The sequence below is a fragment of the Microtus oregoni genome, unplaced genomic scaffold, assembly GCF_018167655.1.
Source record: "Microtus oregoni isolate MIOR12 unplaced genomic scaffold, Mior012 000016F_ref0000370, whole genome shotgun sequence".
Lineage (NCBI taxonomy): Eukaryota > Metazoa > Chordata > Mammalia > Rodentia > Cricetidae > Microtus > Microtus oregoni.
Genome location: NW_024543075.1, coordinates 41,707,299 through 41,732,025, shown reverse-complemented (window position 1 = coordinate 41,732,025; position 24,727 = coordinate 41,707,299). Strand labels below are relative to the sequence as shown.

General features: G+C 40.8%; 1 protein-coding gene across 2 annotated transcripts; it reads right to left on the bottom strand.

Moving 5' to 3' along the window:
- Positions 1-475: 475 nt before the first annotated feature.
- Positions 476-24,727, bottom strand: LOC121457735 (tripartite motif-containing protein 30A-like). 2 transcript variants are annotated; one of them, XM_041666681.1, is made up of 7 exons: positions 24,249-24,727; positions 21,944-22,039; positions 21,107-21,337; positions 17,060-17,082; positions 2,269-2,369; positions 1,961-1,987; positions 476-1,714 (listed from the first exon to the last, which is right to left on the bottom strand). In XM_041666681.1, exons 1-7 carry the CDS (start codon positions 24,666-24,668, stop codon positions 1,116-1,118), a joined length of 1,497 nt encoding a protein of 498 aa, XP_041522615.1. In that variant the 5' UTR covers positions 24,669-24,727; the 3' UTR covers positions 476-1,115. The 2 variants fall into 2 exon arrangements, with proteins under 2 accessions (XP_041522615.1, XP_041522616.1); XM_041666682.1 differs by lacking the exons at positions 476-1,714; positions 1,961-1,987; positions 2,269-2,369 and adding an exon at positions 12,325-12,427.

Genomic DNA, 24,727 nt, shown 5'->3' with positions numbered 1-24,727 from the left:
ACAGTAAAAGTGTAACAACAACAAACAATAAACAAAACAAAAAAATCAAAACAAAACACCCATAAGCATAAGTTTTTGAGGTTGCTATTCAGGGTTACACTTCTATGTGGAATGACAGGATTAGAACATAGATACTCTGAACACAGTCTTAGTGGTTACCATTAGAGATATTTCCCTATTAAGTTTTGATGAAGCACAGCATTGTGGTTAAACTGATATACCACTAAGGGCTCATTCCTAGGTTAGCGGCTCCTACATATATTTTCTCCAAGCTTGAGAAGAACATTCTGTCATCTTCTGTCAGTGACAGAGGAGTGGGGTTGTGGAGACTTGTCAGAGCTGAGACAAGTGGCTCAGGGACAGAGCACCTCCTCAGCATGCACAAGGTCCTGGCTGCCATCTGTGGCACCACAGAGCAGGAAGTGTGGGTTAGCAGAGGTCTATCCTCACCTCCTGAGGAATCATTGTCTTTGGGAATATGGAAAGAGATGAATTGCCATTGTCTTGTAAACAGACAAGTAACTGGATCAAGGAAAAGAATCCACACTTGTTTGTATTTAAAGTGTAAGGTATTAAAATAGCAAGACCAGATGTTAGTGCCAGTTCTTACTTACCAGGCCAAGGTCACCTGATATGGCCATAAGGAATGAAACAAGGCCTAGATTGGAGGGGCCACTGCAAGAGAGAGGCTGTGACAATTTTGTTGAGAGCAATCAAACTTTTTATACAGAATATCATCATAATTTCCAGGATCAATACAGTTGTAGTTTCCAGGAAACAATGATGTTTGGAATGTATACAGGGTACCCAAGATTAATGTCTAAGACCTACGGTCCTGTCAAGCTTCTATGTTTCCTTGACTACTAAGGAAACCTACAGAGCAACACGAAGTAGAATGAATGCTTCACTGTTAGGGGGAGTGCATCAGTATCTCAGAAACTGAAAGTCACATTGTATTGCAGGAGCCATGGACTCTAACCTGAAAAACTTATAACAAATGCATCTCAGGGTAGCTAGGCCATGGTTTCTTACAACCAAAGATAGAAAAAAACTGTAATGATACCATGGACTTCAGGTATTTGAGCTACATCAGACATGGGACATTGTGTGAGGGGTTAGGAGGGTGGCCCACAGACTGTCATTGGCTCTGATGACTCCATAGGGTTAAAATATGGATAAACCGCACCAGAGGAAGAACAGTCACAGAATCTATGGATAGGAGCTCCATGGTTGGAAACATCATAAAACGTGAGAGTGCAAGCTTCTCGGTCCAGGAAAACTCCAACACGAGTGGGAGAGCCAGTCAGAGAAGGGAACGAGACACTAGCATTTTGAGGGACAGAGCACACCTCAAAGACGTTATATACAGACTTGTTTGTAATTCCTATAACCCAGTAGCCATATTGGGGCTGATATTTTACATCCTGTTTAACAACAGAATTTTTTATGACTCTGAAGCCCTTTTGATTCACTGCATGAAGCTGGGGTTTAGCACATCTTCCATCATTTATTCCCAGGATCCAGGCATCACATCTAGACACGTCTACTTCCCAATAATGTTTCCCTGAGTAGATAGCTGGATACCCTAGGACACCTAAATCATAGGACTCAGAAACTTGCAAATTTCTTCTATAGCCACTTCTATGTTGTATTTGTCTTTTGTCCACATTAATGACAATGTTTTTATTGCTGTGTTGAAGCAGGTTCACGTGAACTGCAGAAAAATGAGACATATAAATTATGAGTCACATGAGAAACAAGGTACTGCCTTATTAGTGATTTAGGTAGCAGAAGCCTGAGAAGAAAGTGAGAGAGAACTTGGCAGAGCCATGTTTGAAGTCAAACAGAGGCAGATTGTTGTTCATATTTGGAGCCGTATCATAAAACATAAGTATTAGTAGAGAAATAAACTCTGAAAGACATTTAGACGAGAGAGGCTGATGAAGGGATTTCTCCTTACCCCAGTAGCACTGGGCATCCCGGAGCCCTGAAATGATGAAAATGCACAGCATTAAATGCAAGCAAGGGAATCAGACCATTAAGTCAATGTGCTCTGCAGAGTAAGGAAAGGTCTGGAAACTGTGATATAGGACGGGATGAATGATGATGTCCATTAAATATGATGCCATCATTTGTACACATTATCTGTTCTTCTCAGTTTCTGTACTCATGATCAGAGACAGCACTCTCTATCCAGAGAGTGCAGCCCCAGCCTCCGCTAGAGTCCCCCAGGTACCCCAGGTAACCACAGAATGTAGCTGCTCTCACCTTGAAAGACTTGCATCATGCTTTTCAGATCTGGAGCTCGGAAGATCTTTCTCTGTTTTCTTGGAATCATTTTGGGCTGTTTCAGACTTAAGGTCTGACTCCTAGGGACAAAAGATTGACTCCACATCTCAGACAGTGTGACCTCTGACCACCATGGACTCCCTGCCACTCCCTATCATTCTGACCATAGAGGCCCTGGAGCTCTCCTGTGAAATCTGAGCTGGGAGAGGGTAGACTACTAACTCTGCAGATGTGAGAGACACACTCATGACCTTTTCTGCTTACTTGCTGTGTAATATTTGGAAAGCCTTACTTCTTAGGAGCAGAGCTTCTCGCTTGTACACTTAAAAACTTTCTTCCCCACTCTCACTTCTTCCCACCTGGAACTCTTAAGAAATGATGAATTAGCAAATCTTAAAACCAATCAAACTAAGGTACCTAAAAGTTAATGTGTAGACCAGGCAGGGGGCCAAAAGCTTTAATCCCTGCACTTAGGAGGCAGAGGCAAGTTGATTTCAGAGATCAATGACAGCCTGATGTACAGAGTGAATTACAGGCCAGCCAAGGCTACACAGTGAAACCTTGTCTGAAAAACAAAACAGGCAGGCAGGCAGGCAGGTAGACAGGAAGGAAGGAAGGAAGGAAGGAAGGAAGGAAGGAAGGAAGGGAGGGAGAGAGAGAGAGGGAAGCTGGGCTCTCAAGAACAGTCTAAAGTTGGGGTGCAGAAACTGCTCCTGGGTAATAGAGTCATAGAGTCTGAGAAAACCCTCTGGTGAAAGTCAAGACTTCAAACACTTTTGTCAATGTGGATACTCTTAGCCAGCTTCTAAATTAAGTTCTTTTTTAAGAAGACAGTTTTGGAAAAGAAGACAGGAACATCAACTAATACAGACATGAGCTGCATATGTTCAGAACATGCCTGATGCTGACAATCTGCATGTGACTCTTTACATAGAAGGGAACGGCTTTCCAGTTGTCTGAAGTATGTGGCTTAGGTGGAGCTGTTGTGCCCACAGACTGAAAATTGTTTTTGAAAAATCTAAGTACCCAAGACCTTCAGCAACTCACTGAGACACAGACTGCGATGCACAGAGTAGAGGTGAGTGGCCAGCCTCCCATCTGGACAGCACAGTCTTTAGGCCCTAGGAACTGAAGCAAAGCCCCAGGACCCTTACACACCCATCTCAGCTGCACTAGTGATCATGGGCAAGCCTCCTGCAGGAAGGCTGCTTTATCACCCCCCACCAGACCCTGTAACTACAAGTCCCACTCTGCCTCCAAACACACCCATCCCCTGAGACCTCAGCAGTTCCATGACACACAGAAGGGACCAGTAGCGACTCCCTGGGACACAGACAGCAACTGCAATGATTGGTCCATAAGAGTATTCCTGAGACACAGACACCAACTTCAAGAATTGATCCAAGAGGCAAAGACACTGCCTTCACCACTTAGAGGAAGAGATGGGGAGGGACCAATGCAAGAATACATTCAGAATACATTCAACAACCTAATGAGCAATATAGCAATACCAGAACCTAATGGTCCTTCAAGAGGAGGGCGCGAGCATCCTAATCCACAAAAAGCAAAAGAAAATGACTTTAAATATAACTTTATGAAGATGATACAGGCTCTTAAAGGGGAAGTAAAAAACTCCCTTAAAGAAATGGAGGAAAAGACAAATATAAAATTGGAATAAATCAATAAATTTCTTAATGAAAGCCAAAAAAATGCAATCAAGCAAGTGAAACAAACAATTCAAGTAGTTCAAGACTTAATTCAAATGGAAGCAATAAAAAAAACACAAACCTAGGGAATTCTAGAAATTGTAAATCTGGATAAATGAACAGGACTACAGATGTAAGCATAACCAACAGATTACAACAAATGGAAGAGAGAATCTCAAGAGTTGAAGATACAATAGAAGAAATAGACACATCAGTCAAAGAAAATGTTAAATCCAACAAATTTTTAACGCCAATATCAAGGAACTCTGAGACACCATGAAAAGACCAAACCTGAGAATAATAAGGAAAGAAGAATGAGAACTCCAGTTCAAAGGCACAGAAAATATATTCAACAAAATCATTGAAAAAAACTTTCCCAACCTACAGAAGGATATAGCTACAAAAGTACAAGAAGCTTACAAAGCACCAAATAGACTGGAGCCCCCCCCCCCCCAATGTCCCCTTGTCATATAATAATCAAAGCACTAAATATACAGAATAAAGAAAGAATATTAATGGATGCAAAGGAAAAAGGCCAAGTAACATATAAAGGCAGACCTATCAGAATTACAACTGGCTTCTCAGTGGAAACTCTGAAAGTCAGAAGGTCCTGGACAGATATGCTGCAGACACTAAGAGACCACAGGAGCAAGTCAACACTACTCTACCTAGCAAAGCTTTCAATCACTATAGACAGAGAAAACAAAATATTCCATGAGAAAGCCAGATTTAAACAACACCTATCTATAAATCCAAACTTATAAAAAGTACTAAAAGGAGAACTTCAACCCATGGAAGTCAGCTGCAACCACAAAAACACAGGCAAAAGATAAGCTCACACTGGCAGAAAACACACAAACACTACGAACCAAAAAATAACAGGAATTAAACATCACTGGCAATTAATATCTCTTAATATCTATGGATTCAATTCACCTACAAAAACACATAGGCTAACAGAGATACAAAAAGAGAATCCATCCTTCTGCTGCATACAAGAAACACATTTAAACCCCAAAGACACACATTACCAAAGAATAAAGTGTTGGAAAAAGATTTTCCAATAAAATGGACCTAAGAAACAAGTTGGTGTGGCAATCTTAATATCTAACAAAATAGACTTCACACTAAAATCAGTCAAAGAGATTTAGAAGGATACTTCATATTCATCACAGGAAAAATCCATCATAATGAAGTCCCAATTCAGAACATCTATGCACAAGATAAAGTCCCAATTCAGAACATCTATACAAGAGCACTACATATGTAAAAGAAACATTACTAAAGCTTAAATTGCACATCACACCCGACACACTAATAGTAACAGACTTCACCACCCCGCTCTCACTGATAGACAGCTCTGCAAGACAGAAACTCAACAGAGAAATCAGAGAACTAACAGATGTCATGACTCAAATGGACTTAACAGACATCTTAGAACATTTCACCCAAGCACAAAAGAATATAACTTCTTCTCAGTACCTTATGGAACCTTCTCTAAAGCTGACCACATACTTGGTAACAAAGCAAACCTCAATACAAAAAAAATGGAATAGCCCACTGTATCTTATCAGATTTCCTTTTTTAAACTTAGACACTAATTGCAGAAAACCTACAAACTCATGGAAATTAAACAATGCTCAACTGAATCACCCCATGGTCAAGGAAGAAATTAAAGACTTCCTAGTCTTCAACAAAAATGAACACACAACATAGCCAAACCTATGGGACACTATGAAAGTAGTGCTAAGAGAAAAGTTCATAGTGCCTACATAAAAAAAGTGGAGAAATCTCATACTACCAACTTAACAGCACAACTAAAATTCTAGAACAAAAAAAAAGCAGACTCACCCAGGAGGAGTAGATGGCAGAAAATAGTCAAATTGGGGTTTGGAATCAATAAAATAGAAATAAAGAATGAATGAAACAAAGAACAGTTTCTTTGAGAGAATCAACAAGGTAGACAAACACGAAAACTAACAAAAAGGCAGATATAGAATATCCAAATTAACAGAATCAGAAGTGAAAGGGGGGACAAAACAACAAACACTAAGGAAATCCATAGAATAATTAGGTGCCCAAAACTGGAAAATTTGAAAGAAATGGACAATTTTCTGGATAGGTACCACATACCAAAATTAAGTCAAGACCAAATGAACAATTTAAGTAGACCTATAGCTCCGAAGAAGAAGCAGAAGCAGAAGCAGAAAAAGCAGAAGAAGAAGAAGAAGAAGAAGAAGAAGAAGAAGAAGAAGAAGAAGTCATCAAAAGTATCCCAACTAAACAAAAGCTCACAGCCAAATGGTTTTGGCACAGAATTCAACCAGAACTTCAAAGAAGAGCAATTTCTCAAATTGTTTCCCAAAATGGAAACAGAAGGAACATTGCCAAATTCTTTTTTGTGAGGCTATATTTACCTTGATACAAAAACCACACGAGGACTCAACTAAGAAAAGGAATTACAGACCAATCTTCCTCTTAAACATTGAGGCAAAAATTCAGTAAAATACTGGCAAACCAAATTCAAGAACACATCCAAAAAAATCATCCACCATGATCAAGTTGGTTTAAGCCCAGAGATGCAGGGATGGTTCAACATATGAAAGCCTGTCAATGTAATCCATCACATAAACAAACTGAAAGAAAAAACTATATGATCATCTCATTAGATGCTGAAAAATCCTTCAACAAATTCCAACACCCCTTCATGATAAAGGTCTTAGATAGATCAGAGATACAAGGAATGTATCTAAACATAATAAAAGCAATATATAGCAAACACAGACAACATCAAATTAAATGGAGAGAAAGTCAAAGGGAAAATCAAGATCAAGACAAGGGTGTCCACTCTCTCCATATCTATTCAACATAGTACTCAAAGTTCTCGCTAGAGCAATAAGGCAACAAAAGAAGATCAAGGGGATAAAACTGGAAAGGAAGAAGTCAAACTCTCACTATTTGAAGATGATATGATAGTTTACATAAGTGACCTGAAAAATTTTACCAGGGAACTACAACTGATAAACACCTTCAGTAATGTGGGACGATACAAGATCCTCTCAAAAAAAATCAGTAGCCCTCCTAATTAAAGATGATAAATGGGCTGAGAAAGAAATCAGAGAAACACCACCCTTCACAATAACCAAAAACATAATGAAATATCTTGAGCTAACACTAATTAAAGAAGTGAAAGACCTGTATGACAAAAACATTACGTCTGTGAAGAAAGAAATTGAAGAAGCTATCAAAAAAATGGAAAGATCTCCTATGCTCTTGGTAAGGCAGTATCAACAAAATAAAAATGGTAATCTTACCAATAGCAATCTACATATTCAATGCAATCCCCATCAAAATCCCAGCACAATTCTTTATAGACTTGGAAAGAACAATATTCAGCATCATGTGGATAAACAAAAAACTCAGGATAGCCAAAGCAATCCCGTATAATAAAAGAACTTCCAGAGGCATCATCATCCCTGACATCAAGATCTACTCTAGAACTATAGTAATGAAAACACCTTGGTATTGGCATAAAAACAGACAGGTTGACCAATGGAATCAAATCAACAGCCTGGATATTAATCCACACACCTGGACGCACGTGGCGGAGACCGGTGCGCAGATGCAGTGGATGCGGGATAGTTTAAGCATGAAACAGTCAAGCCCACGCTGAGAGCAGATCGCCCCACTACAATTAAATCAAGTAGGTTTTTTGGGGCCTGGCCTGCAGAGTGGTAGGCCTTTTATTGGCAAGATACACTGGCGAACGGGGAGCCTGGTCCTGTCCCTGAAGACCCACCTTAGTGAGGAGAGTGTTCTTGGCCTGCGGCGGGACACAGGAAACGGAGTGGGGGCATTCGCCTACCCCCTTGACCCCCTCCCGGTTAGTGTGCGAGGGCTGGTACCCTCTGCTGGGGCTGCTCCTCCTCTGCTGCGACCTCTCTCTCCCTGGCCCACCCCAGCTTGCGCCCAGGGGCCTCCTTCATTCTCCCTCTCTTTGGCAGGGCTGCGAGATCACCCAGTTTAGCCTGTTTGGGCGCTGGGTCAGGAGCTCGGGGCAAAGGGCAGCAGGAGTTTCTCTGTTTTGGTGGATGGCCTGCAGAGTGGAAGGCCTTTTGTTGGCGAGGTCCCTGGCAAAAAGGGAGCCTGGTCCTGTTCCTGAAGACCCTTCTGAGTAGTGAGAGGGATCTTGGCCCACAGCGGGAGCCAGGAAACAGAGCGAGGGCATTTTGCAAGCTGGGCCCCTGGCCAGCAGGGAAACCTAATCCTGTTTTAAAAGACCCATTTGATAGCATTGATAGGAGGAGATGGGCAGGCACTAAGGTAAGAATTCACCCAACAATCTCAAAAACAACATGAAAACACCAGAACCCAATGATCTTACAACAGAAGGACTTGAACACACTAACACAGAAGTGGAAAAAATTGACTTCATGAAAGCAATGGAGTCCCTTAAACAACATGTGAAAAACACCCTTATAGAAATGAATGAGAAGTATAACAAAAAGTTTGAAGAAATGAGTAAATACGTACATGATATCCTGGGAAACCAAGAAAAAAACGATCAAACAGGTAATGGAAACAGTTCAAGAATTGAAAACTGAAATGGAAGCAAGAAAGAAAACAAACTGAGGACGGACATGCTGGATATGGAAAATCTAGGTCAACGAGCAGAGCCTACAGAAACAAGCATAATCAATAGAATACAAGAGATAGAAGAAAAAATCTCAGATTTTGAAGGCACCGTAGAGAAAATAAACGCACTGATCAAAGAAAACAGCAAAGCCAACAAATTCTCATCACAAAACTTTCAGGAAATATGGGACACAATAAAAAGACTAAACGTAAGAATAATAGGGATAGAAGAAGGAAAAGAGTCACACCTCAACAACCCAGAAAATATTTTTAACAAAATTATGGAAGAAAACTTTCTCAACATAAAGAAAGATATTCCTTTGAATATTCAAGAAGCATACAGAACACCAAACAGACTGGATCAAAAAAAAATCCCCCGCCATATAATAATAAAACACAAAATAGACAGATTAAAGAAAGAATAGAAGAGCTGCAATGAAAGAGGCCAAGTAACTTATAAAGGTAAACCAATCAGACTTACACCTGACTTCTCTATGGAAACCATGAAAGCCAGAAGGTCCTGGATAGAGGTACTTCAGAAGCTAAGAAACCATGGATGCAAACCCAAACTACTATACCCAGCCAAGCTATTGTTCACTATCAATGGAGAAATCAAGACATCCCAGGATAAGAACAAATTTAAACAATACATAGCCACAAATCCAGCCCTACAGAAAGTAATAGAAGGAAAATCGCAACCCAAGGAACCCAACATTGCCAACACTGCCTACAATAACTCAGGCATCTAGCAACCCTTCGTCAGCACAAGTCAAAGAAGGGAGACACACAAACTCTACTACCAAAAACAATAAGAATAACCGGAATAAACAACCACTGGTCATTAATATCACTTAATATTAATGGGCTCAATTCACCTATAAAAAGGCACAGGCTAAGAGATTGGATACGAAAACAGGATCCAACATTCTGCTGTTTGCAAGAAACACATCTCAACCACAAATACAGGCATCTACTCAGAGTAAAGGGTTGGGAAAAAGTGTTTCAAGCAAATGGTCCTAAGAAAAAAGCAGGTGTGGCCATACTAATTTCTAACAAAACTGACTTCAAACTAAAATCAACCAGAAGAGATCGAGATGGACACTTTATACTCATAACAGGAACAATCCATCAGGATGAAGTCTCAATCCTGAATATCTATGCCCACAATATAAAAGCACCCACTTATGTAAAAGAAATATTACTAGAACTCAAGGCAGACAACAAACCACACACACTAGTAGTAGGAGACTTCAATATACCTCTCTCTCCAATGGACAGGTCAATCAGACAGAAACCTAATAGAGAATTAAGAGAATTATTGGAGGTAATGAAGCAAATGGATTTAACAGACATCTATAGAACACTCCACCCAAATAGGAAAGAATATACCTTCTTCTCTGCAGCTCATGGAACCTTCTCGAAAATTGACCACATACTTGGAAACAAAGGAAACCTCCACAGATACAAAAAAATATCAGTGTCCACCTGTGTCTTATCAGATCACCACGGATTAAAGTTAGAAGGCAACAACAATGCTACCCCAGAAAGCCGACAAACTCATGGAAACTGAACAGTCACCTACTGAACCACACCTGGGTCAATGAACAAATTAAGAAAGAAATTAAAATCTTCCTTGAATTTAATGAAAATAAAGAGACAACATACTCAAACCTATGGGACACGATGAAAGCAGTGCTAAGAGGAAAGTTCATAGCACTAAGTGCCCACTTGAAGAAAACAGAGAAAGCATACATTGGGGACTTAACAGCACACCAGAAAGCTCTAGAAAAAAAAAAAGCAGACGCACCCAGGAGGAGTAGAAGACTGGAAATAATAAAACTGAGGATGGAAATCAACAAAATAGAAACATAGAAAACAGTCCAAAGAATCAATAAAACAAAAAGTTGGTTCTTGGAGAAAATCAACAAGATCGACAAACCCCTATCCAAACTAATTAAACAACAGAGAGAGAACACGCAAATAAATAAGATCAGAAATGAAAAGGGGGACAGAACCACAGACACAGAGGAAATTCAGAGAATCATTAGATCTTACTACAAAAGCCTGTATGCCACAAAACTGGAAAATGCAAAAGAAATGGACATTTTTTTTAGACAAGTATCATATATCAAAGCTAAACCAAGACCAAGTGAACGATCTAAATAGACCTGTTAGTCGCGAAGAATTAGAAACTGTTATCAAAAGTCTCCCTTCCAAAAAAAAGCCCAGGACCAGATGTTTTCAATGTGGAATTCTACCAGAACTTCCAAGAAGAGCTAATACCTATACTCCTTAATATATTTCACAATATAGAAACAGAAGAGTCATTGCCAAATTCCTTTTATGAAGCTACAGTGACCCTGATACCAAAACCACACAAAGACCCAACCAAGAAAGAGAATTACAGGCCTATCTCACTCATGAACATCGACGCAAATATTCTCAGTAAAATACCGGCAAACCGAATCTAAGAACACATTAGAAAAATTATCCATTATGATCAAGTAGGCTTCATTTCAGAGATTCAGGGCTGGTTGAACATACGAAAATCTATCAATGTAATCCACCATATAAATAAACTGAAAGAAAAAAAACCATATGATCATTTCATTAGATGCTGAAAAAGCATTTGACAAAATTCAACATCCCTTTATGATAAAGGTCTTGGAGAGATTAGGGATACAAGGATCATACCTAAATATAATAAAAGCTATCTACAGCAAGCCAACAGCTAACACTAAATTAAACGGAGAAAAACTCAAAGCCATCCCACTAAAATCAGGAACACAACAAAGATGTCCACTCTCTCCATACCTCTTCAATGTAGTGCTTGAAGTTCTAGCAATAAGACAACATAAGGGGATCAAGGAGATTTGTATTGGAAATGAAGAAGGTAAGCTTTCATTATTTGCAGATGATATGATAGTATACATAAGCGACCCCAAAAACTCTACCAAAGAACTGCTACAGCTGATAAACACCTTTAGTAATGTGGCAGGATACAAGATCAACTCCAAAAACTCAGTTGCCTTTCTCTACACTAAGGATAAGGAAGCAGAGAGGGAAATCAGAGAAGCATCACCTTTCACGATAGCCACAAATAGCATAAAATATCTTGGGGTAACTCTGACCAAAAAAGTGAAAGATCTATTTGACAAGAACTTTAAGTCTTTGAAGAAAGAAATTGAAGAGGACACCAGAAAATGGAAGGATCTCCCTTGCTCTTGAATTGGGAGGATCAACATAGTAAAATGGCAATTCTACCAAAAGCAATCTATAGATTCAATGCAATTTCCATCAAAATTCTTCACAGATCTGAAGAATACAATAATCAACTTTATTTGGAAAAACAAAAAGCCCAGGAGAGCCAAAACAATCTTATACAATAAAGGATCGTCTGGAGGCATTACCATCCCTGACTTCAAACTCTATTACAGAGCTACAGTATTGAAAACAGCTTGGTATTGACATAAAAACAGAGATGTCGACCAATGGAATCGAATAGAAGACCCGGACTTTAACCCACAAATCTATGAACACCTGATTTTTGAAAAAGTAACAGCCTGCTTGTCTGGGAACCCATCAAAAGCCATGCCTGGGTTTGGTACATACCAAGACTGGGCTGCCTCTGCCTCCGAGGAGTGGTAACAAAGGCTTGGGCAGGGGACAGGAGCAGAGGGAGCCAGCTGTCATCTTCTACCCTTCTACTGACCCTAGGGGATGCAGATGGCTCTCCTCTCAACCAGACTGTTTATGTTTAGAGACACTTGTGACTCCACAGGGACAGGAAGCAGCTTCTGAAAATAAACAACACCGGATAGAAAGAAAAGGATAAACCATCCGGATGGGGACAGAATACATAAGTAGGTCAAAGGGGACTCCCTCCATGAGGACTCAAGCTGAGCTATGCTGAGACCTCCTGTTGGCCAAAGCAAAAAGGGAAATGTGTCAAGCTGCAGGGCTTTTAGGAACTAGCAGCAGATGACAGCTGCTCAGCTCAGCTGGCCAGTGGGCTCCAAGAGGCCTGAGCTTACACACAGGGCCTCATGTACTTCTTGCCACAAGATAGGCAGACTATCCCACTTGGGGCCAAGGGAGCAGATGAGGAAGGAAGGGACTATGGACCATATCATGTGGGGACTGCTGCCGCTTAGATTTGGACCTTGGATCCTTTTGCCCAGTCTGGGCTCCAGCCAGGCACTGCATCGCTCCCCTAGGAGGCCCAATGGTTGAGAGTATTTGGGAGTTCCTAAACAGCTGTCCCCTAGCTAAAGTATACAATGGAAAAAAGAGAACATCTTCAACAAATTGTGCTGGCAAAACTGGGTGTCAATCCGTAGAAGAATGAAAATTGATCCATATCTATCACCATGCATAAAACTCAAGTTCAAATGGATTAAAGACCTCAATATCAGTCCGAACACACTGAACCTGACAGAAGAGAAAGTGGGAAGTACTCTACAACACATGGGCACAGGAGACCTCTTCCTACGTATAAACCCAGCAGCATAGACATTAAGGGCATCATTGAATAAATGGGACCTCCTGAGACTGAGAAGCTTCTGTAAAGCAAAGGACACTGTCACTAAGACAAAAAGGCAATCCACTGACTGGGAGAAGATCTTCACCAATCCCGCAACTGACAAAGGTCTGATCTCCAAAATATATGAAGAACTCAAGAAACTAGACCGTAAAAGGCTAATCAACCCAATTATAAAATGGGGCACTGAGCTAAACAGAGAATTCTCAACAGAAGAAGTTCAAATGGCCAAAAGACACTTAAGGTCATGCTCAGCTTCCTTAGCGATCAGGGAAATGCAAATCAAGACAACTTAGGATACCATCTTACACCTGTCAGAATGGCTAAAATAAAAAATACCAACGATAGCCTTTGCTGGAGAGGTTGTGGAGAAAGGGGTACACTCATCCATTGCTGGTGGGAATGCAAACTTGTGCAACCACTCTGGAAAGCAGTGTGGCGGTTTCTCAGGAAATTCGGGATCAACATACCCCTGGACCCAGCAATACCACTCTTGGGAATATACCCAAGAGAGGCCCTATCATACAACAAAAGTATATGCTCTACTCTGTTCATAGCAGCATTGTTTGTAATAGCCAGAACCTGGAAACAACCTAGATGCCCTTCAATGGAAGAATGGATGAAGAAAGTATGGAATATACACATATTAGAGTACTACTCAGCAGTAAAAAACAATGACTTCTTGAATTTTGCATACAAATGGATGGAAATAGAAAACACTATCCTGAGTGAGGTAAGCCAGACCCAAAAAGAGGAACATGGGATGTACTCACTCATATTTGGTTTCTAGCCATAAATAAAGGACCTTGAGCCTATAATTCGTGATCCTAGAGAAGCTAAATAATAAGGTGAACCCAAAGAAAAACATATAGGCATCCTCCTGAATATTAACCTTCATCAGGCGATAAAAGGAGACAGAGACAGAGACCCAATTTGGAGCATGGACTGAAATCTCAAGGTCCAAATCAGGAGCAGATGAAGAGAGAGCGTGAGCAAGGAACTCAGGACCGCGAGGGGTGCACCCACACACTGAGACAATGGGGATGTTCTATCAGGAACTCACCAAGACCAGCTGGCCTGGGTCTGAAAAAGCATGGGAAAAAAACGGACTCGGACAGTGAGGACTACTGAGAACTCAAGAACAATGGCAATGGGTTTTTGATCCTACTGCACGTACTGGCTTTGTGGGAGCCTAGGCAGTTTGGATGCTCGCCTTACTATACCTGGATGGAGGTGGGTGTTCCTTGGACTTCCCACAGGGCAGGGAACCCTGATTGCTCTTAGGGCTGACAAGGGAGGATGACTTGATTGGGAGAGGGGAAGGAAATTGGAGGAGGTGGCAGGGAGGAGGCAGAAATCTTAAATAAATAAATAACCTTAAAAAATTAATCCACACACCTATGAACACTTAATTTTTGACAAAGGAGCTAAAATCATACAATAGAAAAAAATCTGCAACAAATGGTGATGCCATAACTGGATGCTGACATGTAGAAAAATTCAAATAGATCCATCTCTACCATCATGCACAAAACTCAAGTCCAAATGGATCAAAGACTTCAACACATAGCCAGTAACACTGAACCAACCTCATAGAAAAGAAAATGGGAAGTAGCCTTGAACATGTGGGCACAGGAGACCAGTTCCTTAATAAAATACCAGCAGCACAGACACTGAGATCAACAATTAATAGATTGGATCTCCTGAAACTGAAAAGCTTCTGTAAGAGAAAATGGCAGCCTACAGAATAGGAAAAGATATTCTCCAACCCCATATCAGAGAGAGGACTGATCTCTGAAATATATAATGAACTCAAAGAACTAGACATCAAAATACCAAATAATCTAATTAAAAATAGGGTACATATCTAAACAAATAATTCTCAACAGAAGAATCTCAATTGGCCAAAGGACATTTAAGGAATTGCTAAACATTCTTAGTCGTTAAGTAACTGCAAATCAAAACAACTCTGAGTACCATCTTACACCAGTCAGAATGGCTAAGATCAAAAACACTGATAATAGCTTATGCTGCAGAAGATGCTTATGCTGGTGGGAGTAAAAACTTGATCAGCTGCTGTGGAAATCAGCATGGTGATTTCTCAAGAAACTGGGAATCAATATACCTTAAGACACGGAAATAGCACTTTTGGGCATATACACAATGGATGCACACTCATAGTACAAGGACATTTGCTAAACTGTGTTCATAAACTATTCGTAATAGCTAGACCCCGAAAACAACCTAGATGCCTCATCTGAAGAATGGATTTTTTAAAATGTGGTTGATTTACACAATGGAGTACCAGCCAGGGATAGAAAACAATGACATCTTGAAATTATCAGGCAAATAAATGGAACTAGAGAAAAACCAACCTGACCGAAGTAACCCAGACCCAGAAAGACAAACAGAATATGTACTCACTTATATGTGGATACTAGATATAAAGAAAAGGATAACAAGCCTATAGTCCAGAACCCCAGAGAAGCTAGATAACAAGGAGAACCCCTAAGAGAGGACAAACAAGGATCTCCATTGGAAAGGGAAAGAGATGCGATCTCCTGAGAGATTTAGGATTAGAGAAGAAGAAAAGGGGGACAGAAGGTAAGGGGGGAAGAGAACATGAGAGAATGGGATGGTCAAGATGGAGGAAGGACAGAGAGGGAGAGCAAGGAAACAGATATCTTCTTTGAGCAAGCCATTATGGTGCTGGCAAGAAACCTGGCACTAAGGAAATTCCCAGAAATCCACAGGATGACCCCAGCTAAGGTCCTAAGCAATAGTGGAGTGGAGAGGGTGCCTAAACTGGCCTTCCCCTGTAATCAGACTGATGACTACCTTAATTGTCATCACAATACCTTCATCCAGCAACTGATGGAAGCAGATGTGGAGATCCATAGTTAAAGATAGGGTCAAGCTCCAGAGTTCAGTCAAAGAGAGGGAGGAGTGATAATATTAAATAGCTGATTTGAGCTAATGGGAGCTCACTGACTCTGGACTGACAGTGGGGTAACCTGCATAGGACCAAACTAGGCCCTCTGAATGTGAATGATAGCTCTGTGACTTATTCAGTCTATAAGGCCACTAGCAGTGAGACCAGGATGTATCCCTACTGCATGAACTGGATTTCTGAAGCCCATTCTCTTTGGAGGGATACGTTGCTCAGCCTAGGTATAGGGGAAAGGGCCTCGGTCCTGCCTCAAAGTTGTATGCCAAACTTTGTTGACTCCCCAGTGGAAGCCTTTCCCTCTGAGGAGTGAATGGGGGTTATGGTGGGAGAAGGTGGGCAGAACAGGAGAAGGGAGAAGGGGAGGAAGTAGGAACTGGGATTGATATGTAAGAGAAAAGATTGTTTATAAAAATAAATAAATAAGAACAAAAACAAAAAAGAAAAATTTAAGTACAACCACAAAGGAACTCTGGATCTCTTCTAGTCTCATGAGAAACACACAGATCCACAGGAATTTTTCCCAGTATACAGTTCTGTGAGCACTGCAGACAAAGAAGACATACCCTATCTAGGATGAATCTGTGAATCAAGTACCTGTGAGCTGCAGACAGAGCCAGACACAAGCACAAAGCACGGACAGAATGATGGAACCACAAGGAGTCTGAAAGCTCCTGTGGCTCCATTTGCCTCTTCCCACTGCTGAGCCTAACTTTGTGACTCCCCATTACCCAGACCCCTAAAAGAGAATCAAATCTGTCCCCAGCAGTTACAAAACAGTCAGAGCCTGTCTTTTTCTGCATCTTCCTCCTCCTTCTACTGGAAATTCAGAATAACACTTTGTCTAAATTCCCCCAAATCCATGAGAGATTTATTCTAGTCAGATACTAAATCATTCTCACCACGCAATAAGGATATTCATCCTTGTCAACCGAAACATACCTTGTTAGGACACAATTCACACCCTAGAGAGAAAGGAGAAAACACAGTCAATAACATGTTCTGCGTGTTCTTGCAAATCCTAGTCACACTCTCACTGGGTGCAGAGACAAATTCAGAGAATCAAATCTGTCACCCACAGTTCTCCAAGACAAGATATAAACAGAATACATGACTCTTTACTTGACTTACATGTAAACTGAGACTATTTTCTGTCCCTTACTACAAGGCTTTGGAAAGCTAAGATGAATAAATAGTAGTTTGAAAGCTTACATAGGTTTTGCTGTGTGTACATCTAAACATGTAAACACATGATTTATCCATGCTCCTTGTCAGCTCTCCATTACCTTACTTACAACTGACAATATGAGAATTTGAGTCTTTTAGACACAATTCAATATGTTAGTAATGAAGAAGCCACAAAGACTAGTACCATAGATTGTCAGATACTTAAAACCAACTAACCATATCTCTCTTCTCTTTTTCTTTTCTCTGTAATTGTTCTGGCAGAAAAAGAACATATGTGTCAAATTGAAAAACTACTAAAACAATGATCATTCCCCAAAATGAGGATTTTTGGGAGAAGAAAAACAGCTCAGAGTGAAATCTGGTTACCAAAAAAGATTTCAAGCACTTTTAATTACTTACCAGACCAAATTAAAGTATGAGTCTATAACCCAGATAGTGATGGGAGAAAAATCACACTTTGACAAGCAATACTCATTTTTGTATATCCTTGGCTCTCTATTTAAATTTTGATATCACTTTGAGAAACTAAAAATGGACAATTTTTATTTCAAATGCAGCCACATTAATAAATATCCTTTTCATCTTTCCAATACAATATTTGCTCTTTTACATGAACGGATATCAAGACCTGACCCACCAGGTCCACTTTGATATGTTAAGTGGGCACCTCAGTTAGCCATATATCCTGGGTTTGAGACCTAATATTGTGCAAATATTCCCTCTTGTTTGGATTTCAAATAACTTTAGTAGATTTAAGTAAAGTTACAGTCTTTGAGAAATGTGACCATTCTTCTAGCAACTAGCAATTACCAGGGACTCCTTGCCTGTAGTTGAACTTTCTATGGAAGTCCACTTTCTATAGTGGAACTTGGTGTGGTTTAGGTTTGCACAGGTCTTGGGTGTGGTATCACAACCAATCCCAGTTCATATGGGCTGCTGCTAAGCTCTGTCCAGAAGACACTGTTTTCCTGGTAGACCTTCATCACCTCTGCCTCCTATGCTCCTTCTGCCCCTTCTTCTGCAGTGATTCCTGGGCCTTTGAATTAGAGGTGGGCTATATATACTCCATTTAAAACTGGATAGTCTATAGTCTCTTCCTCTCTCCATCTTGGCTAGTTGTAAGTTTCACTATGTAACCCTGATGCCTGAAACTCACTATATAGACCATGCTGGCCTTGAACCCATGAAGCTTCATTTGTTTCTGCATTCTACCTGCTGGGATTAAAGGTGTGAGCCAGAACACCTGGGTGTAAGTTGGGAAGTTTTTATTTCATTTTCATTGTTGTGTGCTCCTCATGTTTTGTTTCTGTGTGTGAGAATCCCTCAAGTCTTGGGATCCCAGGCAGTAGGTTCTTGGCTACACATGGATTTATTTTATATAACATAAACCAAAAAAGCAGATTTCATAGAAAAAAAGAATTCTTTGGAGAACTGATCATTCTAGATATAGATGAAGTCTGATGTTTAAACTTGTCCTCATAAAGACATCTGTATGCTCATGTCCAGTGAGTCATTGTCATAGTAGATAAAATTCAGTCAACTGGAGAACTAATCAACAGATAAATTGGATAAAATGATATGATAAGCACATAATGTTAAAATATTAGGTATTCAAAGCAAGAAGCATTGTCATTTGTTGTAACTTGTATGAACTCAGAAAACTTATGTTATACTAAATCAACTGGGCACAGGAAAAAACAATACTAAGTGGTATTATTATATATGTGTCATGTACAAAAATTAACAGGAGCTATAAAGTTCCGGACTTTAAGACTTCCTTTTCAGGTTTCAATTAAAGATGCCATGATAAGCTAACAAGGGGGTCTAAAAATCTGAGGGTTAAAAAAATCTACTCACAACAAGTATCCATGTTTCTTTATTCTTCTCTCAATCCTTATTCTTCCTTGTTCTGTCTTGTTCTACCTTGTTCTTCCATGTTCTCTCTTGTTCTCTCCATTACAGATATTCTCAGTCATATACATCCTTTAAACCAGCAATTCCCAGCCCTAGCAGCTTCCAGGGCTAGAATGCTTTTGCCTTACAAAAAAATCAAATAAGGGTTTTCACACACACACACACACACACACACACACACACACACACACAAACACGAGCCTGTCAGCTCAAAAGTGGTTAGTGCACACTGGTGAACTCCTTAATGGAGAAAGTTAGTTAAGAAAGGAATTAAATAATCAGGGAATTCTAGAGAGGATGGTCAGTGTGCTAAACTACGTTGTTAGGTGGTCAGTAAAAAACTAAAATAATTATTTTCAGTATTCTGCTGTTTTCCTCCTCATCAGGCATAGAATCGGGTAACCAAGCAACAATGTAAATGTTAAGAGAGAAATTATGGCTCTCAATCAGATAGCACATACACCAGAAGCTGTGGTTTCTATGGATTTCGGTCTTGAATTCTGCTCTAGGCAGTAAAAACAAAGAAGGGACCCAGGCCTCCAAATCATCAGTTCCAGAGTATGCTATTATCAGCTGTTCTAGTCATGAGGTAAAACCAGACCAGAAGCTTGGTAAGTAGTAACTCTATGTCCTTGGATATTTGTGAACACCTTAAATAGAATGTTCTTTCCTTGACGCTAAGCACTGACCAACAGCCTTCTGATAAAGATAATTGCAGAAAAGCAGATCTCTGCATTACCTAGGGGGAGGAACAAGGCCTGGTAGTAGGAAACTGTTTTCACATGTATCCCAAAGGCATAGAAAACAGTTCTCAACTGATAATTAATTCCCAAATACACAACAGAAAGGGAGTTACCTACAGTAAAATCTATAGCAAAGGAAAGCTACTTTATTCACAGAGCAATAATGCCAAAATTTCCCTGAATATTAGTTTAACCTTTATCAAAGCCTCTGGTTCTGATAAATTGATGTGAAAACATGGCTGAGTAATTACCATATAATGTTGTGGTTTGTAGCAAAATATTAATCTCACAAAAGTAAAGTTTAGAATTTGGGTTATGAGAGGCTGGAGGCAGAGAAAAGTGAGCAGATTCTTTGGTCAAGTAATACAATTTTAGGCTTGTAGAGTATGGTGTCTGTAGTTGGAATCTATGTGAACTAACATAGTTTAATCATATATACATAATTCCATCTAATATAGGTGATAAATGAGTGTCCTCAATAATAATTAAACCAATGCAATGGAAACCAATAAACTAAAGGAGTATGAAAACTTCCTAGAACTACCAAGGTCTATAAGATTGGCAATTGAGGTGAAGGAACCAAATTCCTACAGAGATATTCATTACCAGAATATGACTTTGGTTTAGAGTATTTAAAAATATGATAGAGATAAAATGCAATACAAATTTTGCACGTGCACAGATAGAGAAGACATCTTTCATCTCAGCAACTAGAAGACAGAGGAGGGAAACTCTCTGAAGTCTCGGGTGGCAACTCCCCTCCCACTGGCCACACCACTGAAACAGAGGCAGTGGGGGTGAAACTCTCAAAAATAATATCAAATTTATGTGAAATGACAAATGGCTGTTGAATATGCTTCATACATGCTCACATTGCAGTAGGGTAGTAACTACCCATGATGCAACAGATCTTCTCCACATGGTTCTGCTAATGTACTTTATTTGATAAACTAAAACATGCCATTTCCCCTTGCCATCCAGGTTTGCAATGATTTCTCCATCTTCTGAAACTGGTTTAGGAAAGAGTTCAGGAAGAGCCCAGAGAGCCATACTGTACTCAGCAGGGAGATCACAGCAGCACAGAGGGAGAGAAATGGCTTCCAGGTCTCCTGACTCTCAGATGCTGGATCTCTTGCAGTCTTACCTGCAGCATCTCTATGGATGAGCACTGCAGCCCATGCTCCAGATCTGAGATGAGGTCACTCACTGTCTCCCTCTGCTTCACCAGCTCATTTTCAGACTTTTCCAGTCTTTTGACAATGTCTTCCTCCTTTTGCCTCAGCTTCTGCAGCTTATTCTTCTCCTCCGAATACAGGAATTCGTGCATTTCTTTAAACTTCTTCTGGACCTTTTCTACATTGCTCTGTATTTTTTTCTTAGGGAGTAGAAAAGGGAGAGTTATTCCGACTGTCCTAATGGGACTTAGAGAGAGAAATCCACTGTTCTGATGGGGAGTTCTCACAGGAACTGAGTTTGGGAAGGGAAGGCAGTCTTAGGGAAGCATCTGTCTCCTTTCTGTGTCTGTTTAGGATATTCCAAAACAAAGATCTTAGGTTACCTTTATCAAGGCCACCTGAGCCAAAGTGGGATGCCTTGGTATGGCTCAGTTTTCACACAGCTACTTGCAATACTTCTCATTCTACCTCTGAATCCCTGAGAGAAGCTAACCCCAAGAATGGTCCTGTGACTGCTCCCAAGCATCTTCCCAAAAGTCACAGTTCTATAAAGCACCACAGGAGAGAGTTTTAGGACTCAGTGCCATTCTCACCAGACCCCTGCCATGGTGTCAGCTCCTCACACAGCCAGGCTCAACTGTGATGCACTCTCTGTGCAGCCCCAGCTCCAAGGGAACAGGCAGAGAGGACTAATCAAGGCCTCTTGTCCCCAGCAGCCTCCAGGGAATGAAGAGCCAGGGAGCTTTTTGCCCAGGTCCTTCCCAGGCATCAGGCTATCTCCCTTAGAAGGTAGGGTCCTCACTTGCCTCCCAGAAAGTTCTCTCCTTTTGAAGGTCATCTTCCCACTGGTCACATCTTTCCTCATTAGCCATCTGCATCTCCAGGGCAGACTGGAGCATCACCTGTGGGAGAGGAAATGTAACAGAGTCAAGCTGTGTGCTTAGTATGACAGCTGCTCCTAACCAAAAGCCAAGAAATCCTTCTGAAAAGACAGGAAGTCTAAGACTGTTCTCTTTTTAATATCTTGTGCCATGATTTATGCATATAAAGTTTGTAATCTTCATCTTCAGTTCAAATCATTCTTGCATTTACGTGCACACAATCTCTCTTAGTCATCCCACCAAGTACACAAATCTCACTTTGATTCTGGCATCAGAAAACTGGGGTAATTTTGTTAGCTCTCATGGTCTTTCACATAAATATACACATACCTGCAATTGACACCTACATATTCCTTTTCTTTTTCTTTTTTCTTTTCTTTTTTTTTTTGAACCCACATCTTACTATGTAGCCCAGGTTGGCTTGGAATTTCTGTCTACACCTATATAACCTCAAACTCATCAGTTGCCAGAGTCCTGGCATTTAACCGTGCTCCACCACACTGTCCATGTGTATTTTCTTTTGTCATTTTTTTCCTTTTTTTATTGTATTTTTTCTTATGTTGTCACAGGCTGCCCTATGTTGGGCTGCCATATGTTGGGAGCCACATTTTTTAGGAGACTTTTGCCGGGTTACTAGCCATAACCAGTTCCTACATTCCAGGGTTTGAGCATGAGGATTAGAAATGTTAGACAGGAGGAACAGAGATAAGAAAGAACCACAGGGACACAGGAAAATAATGGGAGGGCAACTCAGCCTCCTGCACACTGAGTTGGGAGCTCTGAGTTCTCTGAGTTTCCCTGTTTAACTTTCCATACATATTTGTGCACCAATACAACAGGGGGAGAAGGCAAAAGACTGCCTTAACATGATGAAAATGACAACTAGAACAGTTGCTTACATCAATACTTTGAGACATCAAGTCATTAATTACAAGGAAAGCATTCTGTTGTTTAGGCAGTGAACCCACCCTATCCAAGTATAATGAAGGCAGCCTCTCCCTAGGTCAAACCTCCTAATTCAAAGGGAGGCAAAAGTATGCTTGAATTCTCTGACCTTTGGTCAGGGTGGAGTGCATCTCCCTCTATGGGCCATCTTAATTTCCAAAACACCAAGTAAGCACACCCTAGGTCAGCGTGTGCAGCCATAGTTGTCAGCAACTTAGAATAAGCTCAAACTCTCTGACCTTCAGTGAGGTGAAATAGGCTCACATTTTTGGGCCTCCACAGGTTTTTCTTCATTGAAAATAGATTTTTTTATGCAATATATTGTGATTACAGATTCTCAGGCACCTACTCCTACCACTTCCTCTCCACCTCCCCTCCCATTCAGATCCACACGCTTTATGTCTCCTGTTACAAAACAAAGAGGCATCTGTTTCTCAGCCTCTAGAGAGGCTTTGCTGAAACATTTCAATGCCAGACTCAAGGCTTTACTTTCCATATCAGTACAGCCCAGACATCATTATGAGAAAAAGAACCCTCAAATGTGGGCATAGTTCATTTTGTGTGGTCATCCATCTCCTACTGGGCACAGGACCTTTCCTTAAGAACAGTTTATTTCCCCCAGTGAGACTTCCTTGGAGAAAAGTAAGTTTACAAGTAGTTATCAACTGGAGATTGCTTCTGGGTAACGGATGGGCCATGTTCCCACTTCTTCCAGCTCTAGAATCCCATATGGTGCAGACCCTTGCAGGCTCTGTGCATGTTGCAACAGTCTCCATGAGTTTACATGTGCGGTCACAAGCAACCAACAGAAAACAAAGTCCCAACACGGAACTTGCCTCTCACTATGGAATTCTTTCCCCTCCTCCCAGATGTTTCAACTGCTACACGCACATTATCTTCACTGCTGAACGTCATTCACTAACTAGCCCCATGGTTGGAAGTCACGGGACTGGAATTTAGGAAGTATGAATGAATCTGACATAAGCAACGTAAGAAGAAAAATATGAAGTGAATTAGTAGTTCTGTTCATGGCATTTCTTGGTCATCAACTTAACTTTACAGGGACAGTTTCAAATTTATTTTTCTATCCTAGTATTTGTAGTCAGGCAGATTCTCATACAAGTAAGTTAGAATAAACCATCATGTCCTTTTAGGTAGGAAAGAATGGAATGATGTAACAACCCCAGAGTCTATGACGTCCAGGTAATTGACCTGACACACCAAGTGGAGATTTCCCATTTGTTACTGTCTCCTGCTCTGTGTCCCACACCCTCCCCCTTCCTACCTTGTATTTAGTGGCCACCTCTTCAATGAGAGCTGTTTGGTGACCACAGTACTCCTGAGATCTCTCACAAAGCCAGCAGATGGCCATCATGTCCTTCTCACAGAAGAGCTGGAGCTTCTCTCCATGCTTTGCACAGACATTCACCTTCTGCTCCTCCCCTGAGCTTGTCTTGAGCCCTGTTAGCCTCTCCACTATGTTGGCCACATGCCAATTGGGCCTCAGATTCCCAAACAGGTAACTATCTCGACATACAGGGCAGATGCTCTCTCCTTCTTCGCCTTTGTTGGACTCGTAGTTCAGTGTGATGCAGGCTCGGCAGAAGCTGTGACCACAATCTGCACTCACAGGCTCCACCATGAGGTCCAGACAGATAGGACAGGTCACCTCCTCCTTGACCATCCCCAGGACTGATGAGGCCATTGTTGCTGTGATGCTGAGTCTGTCTGTCCGTACTCCTGACACTTCTCTTCAGGTACCTG